The sequence below is a fragment of the Onychomys torridus genome, chromosome 14 (genome assembly GCF_903995425.1).
Source record: "Onychomys torridus chromosome 14, mOncTor1.1, whole genome shotgun sequence".
NCBI lineage: Eukaryota > Metazoa > Chordata > Mammalia > Rodentia > Cricetidae > Onychomys > Onychomys torridus.
Window position 1 is genome coordinate 53,554,927 of NC_050456.1, and position 16,200 is coordinate 53,571,126.

General features: G+C 39.4%; 1 protein-coding gene across 4 annotated transcripts in view; it reads left to right on the plus strand.

Moving 5' to 3' along the window:
• Ylpm1 (YLP motif containing 1) overlaps positions 1-16,200 on the plus strand; it is a 67,642-nt gene that overhangs the window by 15,727 nt on the left and 35,715 nt on the right. For 3 of the 4 annotated variants that reach the window (XM_036206464.1, XM_036206462.1, XM_036206465.1), the window contains exons 2-4: positions 526-765; positions 1,600-1,779; positions 2,513-3,450. In XM_036206464.1, coding sequence (XP_036062357.1) covers positions 526-765; positions 1,600-1,779; positions 2,513-3,450 — 1,358 coding nt within the window. The remainder of the gene's footprint in view (positions 1-525; positions 766-1,599; positions 1,780-2,512; positions 3,451-16,200) is intronic. The other variant, XM_036206463.1, reaches the window with a different exon arrangement.

Here is a 16,200-nt window from a genome sequence, read left to right on the forward strand (position 1 = left end):
AGTTCAAAGCCACTCTGAATAATTTACTGGGAGTCTGTCTAAAAGAGTAAGCTGAGATCTGGGTCTGTTGCTTAATGGTAGAACACTTGCCTGCCCTGCATAAAACCCTAGGCTCAGTACTTAATATTGAAGGAGAAAAACTAGAAGCATGCTTAACTATGATGTATGGTTTCATTTAAATTTACAGATTTTGAGGAAGAACGTAAAATTTTCTCTGTCTTCTTAACTCGCCTTTTTCAGTCCAGCTTTGTTTGTTTTTCCATTAGATACATGAACACATATAAATGTAGCTCTGGATTATCGATGAACAGTCTTTAAAATGAGCCAGGGAGATGGCTTGTCAGGGAGGGTGCTTTGTTGTCAAGCTTGATGACCTCAGTTGTATCCTCTGGGACCTACATGGCAGGAGAGAATCATCTCCTGAAAGTTGTCCTCTGATCTCCACACACTGTGGCGAGCTTATACATACATACACACATACACGGAATCAATAAATAAAATTGTTAAAAATGGTTTGTGTTGTAGGAACAACAACAATATTGGTACCGACAGCATCTGCTTAGTTTGCAGCAGAGGACAAAAGTGCATTTCCCAGGACACAAAAGGGGTCCTGTCACAGCAAAGGATGTACCAGAAACCATAAAAGAAGATGTTCCAGTGCCTGCTACCAGTCAAACATCAGAGCCCCTTTCAGCTGAAGAGCCCCCATTACCACCTCCAAATGAAGAGGCCCCACCTCCACTCCCACCTGAGGAACCCCAGGTAGTTGTGTAGTGTTTATTCAGTCATCTGAGTTTTGTCTGATTTGTTTATGAACACTTGTCATAAATGGACATATATTGTCATGTGTTCAGGTACCTGTAAAATTCCACTTTTAAAGTAATCAGATGTCAGCTAATCAGGGTTAGCAAAGAGATTTTGGGGAGGTTGACTGAAAGTGAAGAATTAGATACTCTTTGGATGGAGTATCTCAGCACAAAAGAAAGATGCCCAGATGTATTCATAATTACAGTACAGTGTAATAGTTTAGATCTTTAGTAGAGTCAACTGCCCAAACACTGCCACTTAACAGTGGAGCCTCTGGACAGGTTAGTTAATCATTCTCTTCTGATTTACTCATCTGCAGAATGGCTATATTCAGGTCTTAAAGTTGTTGAAGCATTAAAAATGACCATCTTTGTCTCATAAAGAGTAGTGTCTTGTGGTGTGGAGAGTTCCCACATTAGTCCAAATGTTTTCACAACTTTATTGAACTATAGTTAGATTGTAGTTCTCTGAAATGTGACAGGAAGAAAGAAAGGGAGAGAGGGAAGGAAGGAGGGGTTTCTCATATGTTGGGAAGTACTATAATTGTAGATTCACTCCCTGCTGGGGAAATGGTTGTCCTGTTAAAGAAGAATGAAATTATTATTCTAGTGAAGATTGTGGCATTTAAACCCCTTTTTCCTGTCATCCATGGGAACTGTAGATAGGGCTTTGTATTTTGTCAAAATATAGGGTAACTTTTCATAGTCAGTCTGGGTCGTTGGGATTATGGACTTGACTGATTTGATTGCTATTTTATGACTTAGACAATTTTGTGTTTTCTATTACCTTTAGTCTGAAGACCCAGAAGAGGATGCTAGGTTAAAACAGTTGCAGGCCGCAGCAGCACACTGGCAACAACACCAGCAACATCGAGTTGGCTTTCAGTATCAAGGAATAATGCAGAAGCATACTCAGTTACAGCAGATCCTGCAGCAGTACCAGCAAGTCATCCAGCATTCACCACATATACAGGTGAGTGTTTCCAAAAGAAGCTCGTCGGAAGCTGTCTTAAGAATGAGGATCCGTTACTCCAAAAGAGATTGAGTATGAAAACTCTAGATAAAGAAGTCCTGACAAATAGGTGTTTCACTGAGGGCATGGGAAAGAGTAGGTGTTGTGACTGAGTCCCCTGAGGAGGGAGTGTTTGATAGAACGGTCTCTTAGATACTGCTGCTAAGACGTTTAAGACTCATTTCCACATAGCTACAAATTAATCTGGTATCTCTAAAAAACAGAAGCATGTAACTTACCAAAAGGCCCCCCCACACACACACTCACAAACTCACACACCCGTAAGCAATATACCATAAGTGATAAAGTGACTTAGGTATTTGTCTTATACATTTGAGGTATAATCTTGTGTCTGTGTTATAGTAATGGATTTTCAAATGCTTTTTTTTTTTTTTTTAACTTTTCAAATCCTTAAAATGATCCTTAGTCCTTAGAAACACTAAAATCTTGAAGAATACTCATTGCTGAGATAGCTATTTGCCTGGAGGTTTGGTTGGGTTTTCCAGTTGTGTGATATTATTTAAATAGCCCAAAGGAAGAAGAACAGTCATTGCTGAAAAGATCTAGCAATTTTATCTTTCCCCTTGGAAATTTTTTAAATTTCCTTAAATTTCATGTATTCTTGATTCATTAATATTGTTGAGAATGATTCTTACATGGCTATCTTGAAATAATTTTTGTCCTTTATTTGTAGACCATGTCTCTAGATGTGCAGTTGCGACATTATGAGATGCAGCAGCAACAGTTTCAACATCTCTACCAAGAATGGGAGCGAGAGTTTCAGCTGTGGGAGGAACAGCTCCATTCCTATCCTCATAAAGATCAGCTTCAGGAGTATGAGAAGCAGTGGAAAACATGGCAAGGACATATGAAAGCCACTCAGACCTATCTCCAGGAGAAAGTCAATTCATTTCAGAATGTGAAGAACCAGTATATGGGGAACATGTCAATGCCCCCTCCGTTTGCCCCATATTCCCAGATGCCTCCACCTCTACCAACAATGCCCCCTCCAGTATTACCTCCATCATTGCCACCACCAGTGATGCCCCCTGCTTTACCTACTACCGTACCACCACCTGGCATGCCCCCACCTGTGATGCCACCTTCTCTACCAACATCTGTGCCCCCGCCAGGGATGCCTCCATCTCTTTCTTCCGCAGGGCCCCCACCGGTGCTCCCCCCACCTTCCCTCTCTTCCGCAGGGCCCCCTCCACCTGTCCTGCCTCTCCCACCATTCTCTTCAGCCACACCTCCTCCAGGAGTACCACCCCCTGGAGTTCCACAAGGGATGCCTCCTCAGTTAGCTACAGCCCCAGTTCCACCAGCATCCAGTTCCCAAAACTCACAGGTCCCAGAGAAATCTCTACAAACACTGCTTCCCACACCTCTGACTTTTGGTTCAAATCCACCTTCAACCTTTCACCCTCCACCTCAGTCAGAGCAAGTGAATTCCAAAGCTCTGAACAAGGCTGCTCTGGCATTCAGTTCGTTCTCATCAGAGCAAGGACTTGGCGAACCTTCAGCTGCTCCATCTCAGTCTGTCACTACAACTAAGGACATGCCAGTGAGGTCAGCTGGACCGCCTCCAGATTCTCCTAGAAGCAATTTCTTGGAAGGTCCAAGAGGTCCCAGGTAAGTCAGCTTTCTTATTTTGACTAATGTTATATAAGCTGTAATGGAATCAAAAGACTAATCTATACAATGTTTGTGTTTCCTTTGTACTTTTATATACACTTGTGGTTTACAGTCAAAAAATGTATTATTTGCTAATTCAACCTGATGTAACTTAGGTTGTATGTTCCTGTTTTTTTATTCTATCTATGGCTAGAAGAGTCTAGAATGAATATATATTTTAGAGTAATGCTGATCACTTCTTACTGACTTTCAGCTTTATCAGTAGTAATTTAAGCTAGGTATGGTGACATACTCTATAATCCCAGTACTTGGAGCAGGAGAATTAGGAGTTCAGGGCTATCTATCCTGAGCTATATATTAAGTCAAGCCCTGGTCTAGGCCCTATATGACACACTAACTCATAATACAAAAAGGAAAGACAGAATGAGATTTGTTTTTTGTCTGTTTGACAAATAACTGAATTAGTAAATACATTTGTTAGATTAGTATAAGGGTAAATGGAACCTTTTAGAAAACCATTTGTTCACAAATGCCAAGTTCTTGATTTTTTTTTTTTAATTTTTACAAATTAAAAAAAATTTGTTTTGGGTTTTTCGACATAGGGTTTCTCTGTGTAGTCCTGGCTGTCCTGGAACTCACTCTGTAGACTAGACTGGCCTCAAACTCAGAGATCCACATGCCTCTACCTCTTGAGTACTGAGAGTAAAGGTGTACGCTGCCTGTCAAGTTCCTGCTTTGTACTCACAAAATCCCTGCTACCAACACCCCCCCCCCCCAACCATAGAACCTTGCATCCTTTATATTTTCCTTAGTTTGGGAGATGTCTGCCTTTTCTTTAGATCACATATATAGTTAGAAAAGAAAAAAAATAATAGTTGTTGTTTAGTTTTCTTTAAAAAGCATTAAATTCAGCAGAGCATGGTGGTGTATGCCTGTAACCCTAGTATTCAAGAGGCTAAGCCATGAGCTATGTAAAGGTTCCTGATGCTAGGTCTAATGGCCAGAGTTCTAGCTCTGAGATCTACATAGTGGACAGAGAGAACTGGCTCCTGCGAGTTGTCCTCATATGGGCTGAGGCATAGGAGCACCCACATATGTACAGACTGTATTTTTTTTGTAAAAACAACAACAAAAACAGTAGCTGAGGTAGGGGATCATATGCCTGGGCCACATAGTGAGGCAAGCTTGGTCTACATTATCAAGTCTTTCTCGAAACAAACATGTTAAATTCATGTTTCCAAGCCTAGGAGAATCTGGTTTTCTCCCAAAGTGACATGTATGGCAAGTTTTCTATGGAAAAGTTTTTTGAGACAAGATTAACCCTGACTGGCCTGGAACTTGCTATGTGCAGCAGTCTGACTTTGAACTCATATCTACCTGCTTCTCCTTCCCAAGTTCTGGGATTAAAGATGTGTACCGCCACATCCAGCTGGAGGATATTTTAATCAGGTTTGTTTTTTCCCCTGTCAGAAATTATATGAGAAATGCATATCATACTCCTTAAATCAAATTCATAGCACATAGAAAATGTATATAATTTAATTCTGTTACTGGGTGATTTAAAATATCATAAATACAAGGTTATACTGAATATTTTATAATTTGCTTTTTGCTACTTATCTGTATATTATTTAGTTCTTGGTTTTGGTGTCAATAGATTAAGGTCATTTTAAATTTCAGCCTTACTTTAATATTTAAAAACAAAAATATGTGGTCTGGGTATGTAGCTCCGTTGTTGGAACGCTTGCCTGACCTTTTCAAAGCCCTGGGTTTGACCCGCAGCAGCACATTAACTGAGTATGGTGGTAGCAGCGCTTGTTATCCCAGCATTTGAGAGGTGGAGGTAGGAGGAATAAGATGTTCAAGCTAGTCCTTGTCTGTAGAGTAAGCTTGAAGACTGCCTGGGCCACATAATATGTCTTTTTTAGTTTGTTCCTCAATTTAAAATTCTGAAACTAGCATGAACAAAACTCCATCCAAAATTGAAGCTGAGAAGAAGTTAAGTGTAATTAACATGAATTCTTCAATGTGCTATGAAGCCATATTAGAAACTTTGTATCCATTTTTATCTCAGGGAGTCTTGTAAATAACCTGTGAAGCTAGGTGAGTTATTTCATGTCACCCTTTACAACCTGGAGCAGAGAAGATAGCTAACTTGCTAAGTCAGAATTGCAGGGCTGGAAGAATAGAGCTGAGTCACTACTCAGAGCAAACCCTCCTGAAGCATTGTGCTGAATGCCACCTTCAGACTCATGCTGTTCAGGACTACATGTATTTGCAGGATAGCTCATCTTGTTGATTTGAATTCATGTCTGTCTCCTGGATTGAGCATTGCCTTTTAGCAACTTGTTATCAGAAAAGTGTACTCTCACCACGTCATAAAATGTATTTCCAGCTCCCATGATTTCTCTCATGTTTTCTTTCTTTGCCTACCAAATAGGACAATTTTAAGTTTTTTCTTATTTCAAAGATACAATTAATAATCTTAGTGCTAGAAGAATTTTAGGAATTATTATTGTAGTCCCTCTCTGGTAACTCATGCTCATGTTGTGATTTAGCTTGTTGCGATAGGTCTTGTATATATCACCTTTATTATATAAATCATCCCTCAGTGAGTTCATGACTGTAAAGAAGGTTAAAAAATGCTGAGATTTGGGGTAATTATAAGTGAATTACCAGGATTGGGGAGATGTTCAGTGTTAATGTGCTTGCCACCAAGCATGATGACCAGTGTTTCATCCCCAGAACCTATGTAGTATAGGAAGGAATTGATTCCCACAGGTTGACCTTGACCTCTATGTGCATTCTGTGACTGCATGTACCTGCACATGCATACACAGCACAAATAAATGATAAGATCTATGCAGATATTTAAAAAATAAATAAGCTGCCCCAGAGGATTACTCTAATTGAGATGAGATTAGAATCCATAGACTTCTGATCCACTTTTAGTCCATTGTATTTTTTTAGGGCAAAAAGTTGATGAGCTGTGCTTTAATATTGGCATGTTAATAAAGAACAGTGGCTTATAAAACATAGAGAGCGTTTTAGAAAGGTTTTTAACCATTAAATCTAAATGTGTTTCCATAATATCTACTTGCCGGTTCCAGATCTGCCTCTGTGGAGCAACACAGAATGGATTATCTTATTCTTTTTCTACAATGCATTACTACAGATATTAAAACCTTCTCTTATGTCTGACTGCCTTAGCTTACCTGTTCTGTTCTTTCAGACATATAAACTCAAATTATTTCCACAATCATTGGTTTGGGTTTTAGCTTTTTCCTGGTATTTTTCTTTTAAGGGCCAGTGATATGTTAGACTCCTTCAGAATGAACACTTACTTAGGGCCTAAAGGATCAACTGCCTATTTACAACCTAATTCTACATATTATGAACATATTTTTTTTAAAGATTTATTTATGCTTATGTATTTTTTATTTAGATTTATATACATATTAATGTGCATACAGGTACCCAAGGATGCCAGAAGAAGGCATTAGATTTCCTGAAGCTGGAGTTAGTTATATGTGGCTGTTAGTCACTTGACATAGGTGCTAAGAATCAGACTCTGTTTCTCTAACCAGAGCAGCAAGTGCTCTTAACCATGAAGCCATCTCTTTAGCCCCTACATACTTATTTTAATGTAGTTTTGTTGTGTTGGTTTGTTTGACTGGTTTTTCGTTATTCAATTGTATTGACTTGCTTTGAATTAAACATGGGTTTTTTGCTTGCCAGGTCTTTACATTTGTATTAAGCTGGGTCTGTCTCATCCTGAATGTGTGTAGTTGTTTTGTTTTTTGAAGGCTTTACACTTAACTCTTTGCATTTGATGTAGTTGGGTTTGAGCAACCATTTTAGTCTGCTGAACTCTTGGTCAGTTCTGCTTGTGTTACTCTACATGTGTTCAGCTTCATCAACTGCAACTTGATTTCTGTTTTCTTTTGATTAGTTTAGTTTGATGTGGTTTCATCTCTTGAGATAGATGCAGGGTCTTGCTACTTAGCTCGAGCTGATGTGGAATTTATTATGTAGCCCATAATAGTTGCAAACTCTTGCTCCTCCTGCATCAGCCTCCAGAGTGCCAAGGTCATAGGCCTATATCAATATGCTGCAACTGTGATATGGTTTTGAATTCTGCTTATGCCATCTTTCCCTAAAACTAGTTTGTTTAATTTCCATTTCTGCCCATCTACTTCTTTTTGTTGTTATTGTTGTTTTTTCAGACAGGGTTTCTCTGTGTAGCTTTTCACCTTTCTTGGAACTCACTTGGTAGCCCAAGCTGGCCTTGAACTCACAGAGATCCACCTGGCTCTGTCTCCCAGAGCTGGGATTAAACTTGTGCGCCACTACCGCCCGGCCCATCTACTTCTTTTACCCATACATTCTTATGTTTTGTTTCTCAAGACAAGGTTTCTCTATGTAGTCCTGGCTCTAGTGGAACTTGCTTTGTAGATCAGGCTGGCCTCAAACTCAAGGGATCTGCCTGCCTCTGCCTCCTGAGTGCTGGAATTAAAGTTGTGTACCACCAGGTCCAGCCTACTCATATGGTTCTTACAAAGACTAGTTAGTTACTGTTACTCAAACATTTTTTTCTCCTATGTAACTGAGTTAAAAACAAAATTAGCAAGAAACTGATTACTGGAGGAGATTGAATTAGAGCAATCTACACTCTTTTTTTTTTTAATTAATTAATTTTTTTGTTTGTTTGTTTTTTTGAGACAGAGTTTCTCTGTGTGGTTTTGGTCCCTGTTCTGGATCCAGCTCTGGATCAGGCTGGCCTTGAACTCAGAGTTCAGCCTGGCTCTGCCTCCCGAGTGCTAGGATTAAAGGTGTGTGCCACCACTGCCCGGCTGCAATCTACACTCTTAAGGAAACGGAACTTCCTTTATTAGTTGTTTCAGGTTTTGTTATAAATACATAAGGGATATGGTAAACTACACTGGGAAAACATTTTAAACAAAACTGGGTAGGAAGACAAGGATTGAGAACAGAGCTAAACTAATTAACTAAAAATATGACAGTAGAATATTTATATATCATTGAAATGCATTGAAGATTTGCAGAAATCCAGATTGATGCAGCTTTCTACAACTGAAGATTTCTCCAAGTCAAGTACAAAGCCGTATCACAGTACATTGCATTGTTGCACACCAGGGGTAGTGGTTTGACACTGTGTGTGTCCTCTCTTCATTGGTTCTTGTAGAAGAGTGCCTTTGTACTGGTCAGCTGCCACATAAGTGGATTTTAATCCCAGAACTTGTATTTTTCAATAATGAAACTTTCTATTGGAAGTAAATATAGAAGTACCAGGTTATTATATACAGCTCTGTGAAGTTTCACAGAGACATGTTCGTGTCATCACTACTCAGATCAAGAAATAGAAGTTATTAGTGTTTAAACAGTCCTCCTCAGTGGGCTAAAGTAGTTCTAAAGTAGTTAAGAGCCTTGGTTGCTCTTGCAACCAACTTCCTTAACTCCAACTCTAGGGGATCCAATGCCCACTTCTGACTCCCGTGGGCATGAAGCATGCACATGGTCACAGACATACATGTAGGCAAAATATACATAAAAGGAATAAATCTAATTTTTAAAAAATCCTCATCCCCCTTCTCAGTCATTCCCTCCCAGCCCGAAGAGGACCACTGTACTGTCTTTTACATCATAGATTGCCTATTTTGAGCTTTATTGTTAGTGGGATCATATTTTACATACTCCTGACTATGGTGTCTTTCACTTGATATTACATTGTAAGATTGTGTCGAACGTAACATTCTCCTTTATGGGGAATAATTCGTTACTATGATTTTACCATAATCTGTTTATTCTAATACTGATGATTTTCAGTTATGATTAAAAATACTGAAACATGTCTTCTTATTGCATTTATTAGTCTGTTTATTTTGTGTGTGTACGCATATGTACTTGCTGCAGCCTGCTGTAGAAGTCAGGACAACCTGTGGGAGTTGGTTCTCTCCTTCCACCATAGGGGTCCCAGGGATGGCACTCAGGTCATGAAGTTTGGCTGCAGGTGCCTTTACCCACTGGGCTATCTCACTGGCCTGCAGTATGCCTTTTGGTGCTGTATATATCTTGATGTGTGCCTGAATGCATGTGTATGATCTTGTTTAGCTATTTCGTCTGTGTAGGTTGTAATCACACGGTATGTTCTTTGTTGTGTGTCATTTTCACCTGACAGGTCAGACTCATCCATGTTGTGTGCTGCAGTAGTTTGCTCATTCTCGTTCCTGTACAGTTGTCCATTGTGTGGACATACCACAGTTTACCTAAAGGATTGGAGTTGTTGGACTGTAGGGTCTGGTCTGCACATGTTCTATACTGGTAGATGTTGTTAAATGATTTTTCAGAGGTGGTTTCAGTTTTTCTTTTCACCAGTTTGTTTTATTATTATTCTTTAACCTCCTTGTCAACTCTTAGTATTGTTAGACTTTTAAAATATTAGTTGCTTGGTACATGGTTAATGCTATTGTGATAATAGTTGGAAGTTTTCATTTTTTTTTTTTAAAGATTTATTTATTATGTATACAGAAGAGGGCGCCAGATCTCATTACAGATGGTTGTGAGCCACCATGTGGTTGCTGGGAATTGAACTCAGGTCCTCTGGAAGAGCAACCAGTGCTCTTAACCTCTGAGCCATCTCTCCAGCCCGGAAGTTTTCATTTCTTGATATTAATAGAGTTATACTGCTTTCCATTTGATTATTACTGAGTTACATTTCCTCTTTATGAAATGCTGATTCAAGGCTTTTTTCATTAGACTATATGTTTTATTTCTTACTGATTTATAGAAAATTTTAATATATTCTAGGAACCAGTTCTTTATTCATTTTGCAGGCTTCTCAGTCTATACTTTTTACTTTGACTCCCTGTTGTAGCAGAAAAGGTATCATTGTTGACCATCTAGATTCAGTGGACCCTTTTAGTTTAAATTTTAAAGTGATTTATAGAAGAATTTAAAAAGATAGTGAAAAACAACTTTGAAGTTTTAATAAGCATTTTAAGAGACTAAATTTACTTTTTATAAAATAGTTTGACTCATAAAAAAATAAATGTCATGTATCCTTTTAGCAAATCAAGATAGTTAAAATTCTTGCTACAGAATATGTGTTAAAAGTCCTTCCTGTTTAATGACTAAGTGATGGCAGTACTGCATATCTTCTGTCCTTAAGAATGTATTGTTGGGGTTGGGGATTTAGCTCAGCGGTAGAGCGCTTGACCTAGCAATCAAAAGGCCCTGGGTTCGGTCCTCAGCTCTGGCAAAAAAAAAAAAAAAAAGATGTATTGTTATTTGAAGAGGGCTGGGCTGGAGAGATGGCTCAACAGTTGAGAGCACTGCTGCTCGTCCAGAGGACCCAGGTTCAATTCCCAGCATCCACATGGCAGCTCACAGCTGTCTGTAACTCCAGTTCCAGAGACCACTCTTAGATATGCATGCTGACAAAACACCCATACACAATCAATCAGTCACTAAATAAATAGATTTTTGTGTTCTTTTTTTGGTTTTTCGAGACAGGGTTTCCCTGTGTAGCTTTGCGCCTTTCCTGGAACTCACTTGGTGGCCCAGGCTGGCCTCGAACTCACAGAGATCCGCCTGGCTCTGCCTCCCAAGTGCTGGGATTAAAGGCGTGCTCCACCACAGCCTGGCATAAACAGAATTTATTGTTTGCTTATCAAACAAATAAGCTTGAGAAAATTCCTCTAGAATAGTGTCATCCGAAGACTCACATGGCAAGTTCACTTGTATAAGGAATTGGGTGTGTCTTTAGAGCCTGGAATGCTGTTCTTTTTGCACATACCATTTGATTATAATAATGTTTTTTATTCTAAGAATTAAAAAAAACCTATTTTATGTAGCTGGGTGTTTTAACTACGAGTATGCTGTGAACCATGTGCATGCCTGATGTGAAAAGAGGGTGTTCGATCCCCTGGAACTGCAGTTCCAGATGGTTGTAGGCCATGTGGGTGCTGGGAATCTAATGCGATCCTCTAGAAGAGCTCTTACCCACTGAATCATCTCTTCAGCTCCCCAATTGTAATAATTTTAAAACAATTTTATCTGTCAGAGTATAATATTTTGGGCAATTCTAAGGTGATGACATTTTATTTTACTTTTGTTTAATTCTCTTAGGCAATTAATTCCTTTTGTTGTAGTTGTCTCTTTTGGTCCTTTTAAGCACAATTAAGAAAAATTGACATGTTATGGTGAGTAATCAAATCAATGATAAAGAAATTATGGAGTGTTTATTAGGATATAGGGGGAAATCATTAAGCTCTTAATTTTTATAAATTTCAGAAAGAATCCAATGAATCCAAATGATAGTTGCAAGATTATATATATATATGATTTTATATATATATATATTTTTCTCACATTTATTTGTGTCTGTGTGTGGGAGTGGAGATTAGAGGACAACTTACTGAAATTGGCCTTTCCTCCCATCATGTGAGTCCCAAGGACAGCACTCAGGCTTAGTGGCAAGCACATTTACCTGCTGAACTTTCTTGCAGGCCCTATTCTATTTTTTAAAACTTGAAATTTCTGTTTGTTCATAGGTAGGCCTAGAAAAAAAAAGCTGTTATGAAATGATTTTATTTATAGCTAGAACTATTAAAACATTTTTTTTAGCAAAACAGAGTACACAAACAGAACATTAAGGACTAATGATATCTTTGACTTTTTTTTTTTTTTAAGGTGGGGGTTCATTTTTTATCTTATATGTATGTATGCTTTGCCTGCATGTAGGTATACTGCATGATGCCTGATGCTTTTTGGGGGGAATGAGGGAGATGTTGAGACAAGGTCTGTCTGTGTAGTCTTGGACTCTCTAGTATACCAGGATGGCCTTGAAATCAGAGATCAACATGCCTCTGTCTCCCAGTACTGGGATTAAAGGCATGTGTCACCAGACTCTATTGCCTGGTGCTCTTGGAGTTTAGAAGATGGTGTCAGATCTCCTGGAATTGGAATTATGGGTGGTTGTGAGCCACCATATGGGTCCTGGGAACCGATCCTGGTTCCTTTTCAAGAACAAGTTCTCTAAACTACTGAGTCATCTCTCTAGCCCAGTGGTTCTCTACCTTCCTAATTCCTCAACCCTTTAACACAGTTCCTCATGTTGTGGTGACCCTCAACCATAAAGTTATTTTGTTGCTACTTCATAACTGTAATTTTGCTAGTTTTGTGAATTGTAATGTAAATATCTGATATGCGGAATATCTGATATGTGACCCTTGTGAAAGAGTCATTAGTACCACAGGTTGAGATGCTGTAGCCCTTGTGGTTATACCACTGTTAAACTGCCCATGTTCTGATAAATAACCCTCAATCTAGGCTCATCCAAGCAGCCTTAATTAAACTCAATGGGATGCACACACAGATATAAAGGAGCCGGTAATGGTTAGGAAGAAGGTGGGGCAAGAGAAGGTAATAGGGAGTGTATATGGTCAAATATACTTAATACGTGTTTGCAGTTGTTTTGTTTTTAAAGGTGTAAATTCTTCAAAGGATGCATACTCCAATGATGGCTATCTCTAAGTCATCTTTTGAACAGTGTTTCCTTGGTGGGCCATTCCAGTCTGCATTTCAGACTTAGTTTAGCAAGCAGGTTTTGTCAGGGCTGTCTCAGAGCTTGGGTGCTAAGTTTCAGGTTTTCTTTGGGGTTCATCTACGTTGGCCTTGGTTCTTTCTTCCAGGCCTGGATCCATTTCAAGACCATTAACCACCCACCATACTTGATGGGCTTGTTGTATCTTTTATTTTGAGAAGCTGAATAAGCATTTTAACTCCTGTCTCTGTCTCATTTCACTCCTGTATCCACATCTCTGGCACTTTGGAATCTTGACCTAGGGTTCTGTAGACAAACCAGCCACTTTTTAAAAAAGATTTATTTATTTAAATAATTTATGTACCAAGTACTCTATCTGTATGTATGCCTGCATGCCAGTTGAGGACATCAGATCCCATTACAGATGGTTGTGAGCCACCATGTGGGTGCTGGGAATTGAACTCAGGACCTCTGGAAGAGCAGCCAGTGCTCTTAACCTCTGAGCCATCTCTCCAGCCCCACCAGCCACATTTTCACTTTATCTTTCCCTGCTCTCAGCACAGTTCTTTTGAAAGTTGCTGCTCATAACTTTCGTTGTTACTTGTCTTCTAGAATTTAAAAACAAGGGCTGAGGAAATTGCTCAGCTGGCCGAGTATTTCTCTAACATGTAGAGGCTCTGGTTGATCCTCGGCAACTCCACGACCTGGAATGGTGGAATATATAAAATCCCAGCACTGGGGAGGTGGAGGCAAGAGGATCAAAAGTTATCTTTGGCTACATTAGGAGTTTAAGGCCAGCCTGAGATAGACACCCTGCCTATAAAAAACAAAGCAAAATAAAATTTTAAAAATGCCTCAAACCTAAGACTCTGGTCTACTGATGGTCCCCTCTCTTTATTGTGGGTTTATGTGTCTTCTACTTTCTTGTGATAGGTTTGCAAAGTGGGCTGAACTTCATTTCACAGTTCCTTTCTGTGTATGTTTCTGATTGCACTGGTCCATGGGGAGATTTTTATTCCTCGTGTGAGGTTTATTACTGGACAACCAAAAATACTAATCCTTTCCCTTTAGAGGTCTTTGACATAGTGTTCACTTATTACTCATCACATTCTTTAATACTCTGTAGCTTTAATACTAGCGTATAAAACTTATTGCTAACACATCTTCTATTGAATGACAGAAAACAAACAAATCAAAAATATTTGGTTAATACCTTTGCATATATTCCAATACATATTATTGAACTAAGAAATACTCATAACTCTTAAAGTTTTGAAAAATGTTTTATTTTTTAACTATGTGTATGGGTATATGCACATGAGATATCCTGGGGCTCAGGTTATAAGCAGTTGTGAGCTGTGGACATGTGTTCTGTGAACTGAACTCAGGTTCTCTGCAAGAGCAGTGCGTGCTCTTAACTGCTGAGCCATCTCTCCAACCCTAGAATTCTTATTTCTACAACTGGTCATGTGGTCATAGGTGATCCTTATACCTAGCTTCTCTTGGCCGCCATTCCATATCTCCTTTATTCTCAGCAGACACCTTAGCTGAGCCTGTTCTTTGTTGACCCACAGAGAGAGAGTCAAGACCTCTGTCCTTTCTTATTATTTTATTTTTATTTGTATGTACGTGTGTGCCTGTGGAGGCCAGAAGAAGATTCCTTGGAATTGGAATTACAGTTGTCTAGGAGTCACCTGACATGGGTGCTGGGAACCGGACTCTGGTCCTCTGCAAGAGCAGCTGTCACTCCTAACTGCTCAGCCTGTTTCATCTGTGGATGGTGTGTGACATACATGTGGATGCACATGTTTGGGTGTGTATGTGGAAGCTAGAGATGGATTATTAGTGACTTCCTTTCATAGTCTTTTTACTGAGACAGGGTCTCTTGCTGAACCCTGAACTGACTAATCTGGCTGAGTTAGCTAGCCAGTTTGTCCCAGAGATCCCTGACTACTACCCTGCTGCCCCCCAACACAAACAGACTGCCACATCTACTCATCTTTATTTATTTATTATTTATTTATTGTGTATGAGTGTTTGCCTACATGTTTGTGGACCATGTTCTTGCTTGTTAAGTGCAGAGGTCAGGAGAAAATACTAGAGAGGGGGTGAGTATTGGATATCAGCAGTAGAGCCTGCTGTACAAGGGGCAGACACACAAGGTGTTTTAGAGACTGACAGTCACCTGCCTCTGCCTTATTCCTTAGCGCACTGTCTTTCTTCTTTTTTTAAAAAAATGATTTATTTATTTTTATTTTATATGCATTGGTGTTTTGCCTGCCTCCATGCCTGTGTAAGGGTGTCAGATCCCCTGGAACTGGAACTATAGAGAGTTGTGAGCTGCCATGTGGGTGCTGGGGATTGAACTCAGGTCCTCTGGAAGAGCAGTCAGTGCTCTTAACCACTGAGCCATCTCTCCAGCCCTGTGCACTGTCTTTCTATCCCTTCCCAACTCCCCTCTGCTCCAGCCACACTAAATCATTTGTACACATGGTGTGTGCTTTTCTGCCTTTTTCCGGCTCATGTTGCTTTCTTAGCCGAGGCACCACCATCCTGTCAGAAATTGCCTTTCAAGTTTCAAGCGAAACATTCTGCCCTATAAACCATTTGTAGGGGGGTGCTCCTCTCACCTGGACAGTGCTGACCATTCTCTGCCTGTTGTCTTTTTATCTGTTGACACTTTATCTGTGCTTATTATTACTATATTTGACTGTAGATTCTGAGGGCTCTGATGACATTATTTTTTTTATACTGCCTTTTGGATGGAATGTTTTTTTAATTAATAGTGGTCCATAGCAAACACATTTCTGTCCAGACCTTGAAAAACTTTAGAGAACACTTTTAAAATATGCCTGGTGTGTGTGTGTGTGTGTGTGTGTGTGTGTGTGTGTGTGTTCTTGTGCATGCATGTATGTGACATTTGTTAAGATTTTAGTTCTGGCTTAATTGTATTTTCCTGCTAACTGGTTTTTAGTTGTAATTTAACCCTAAAAGTGCTCATAGTTATGGAATTTCTTTTCTGTTAAAAAGGAGTGGACTGTTCCATGTACTAAGGCGCAACACTTATAATTGCTTTTTAACATTTCAGTAGATCAGTGACTTGCTGCAGATTGGTTGAATGGGTTAGTAATGTTGGCATGCTTTCTAAATCTAGACCTAAAATCTTCCACGCACTGTTACCT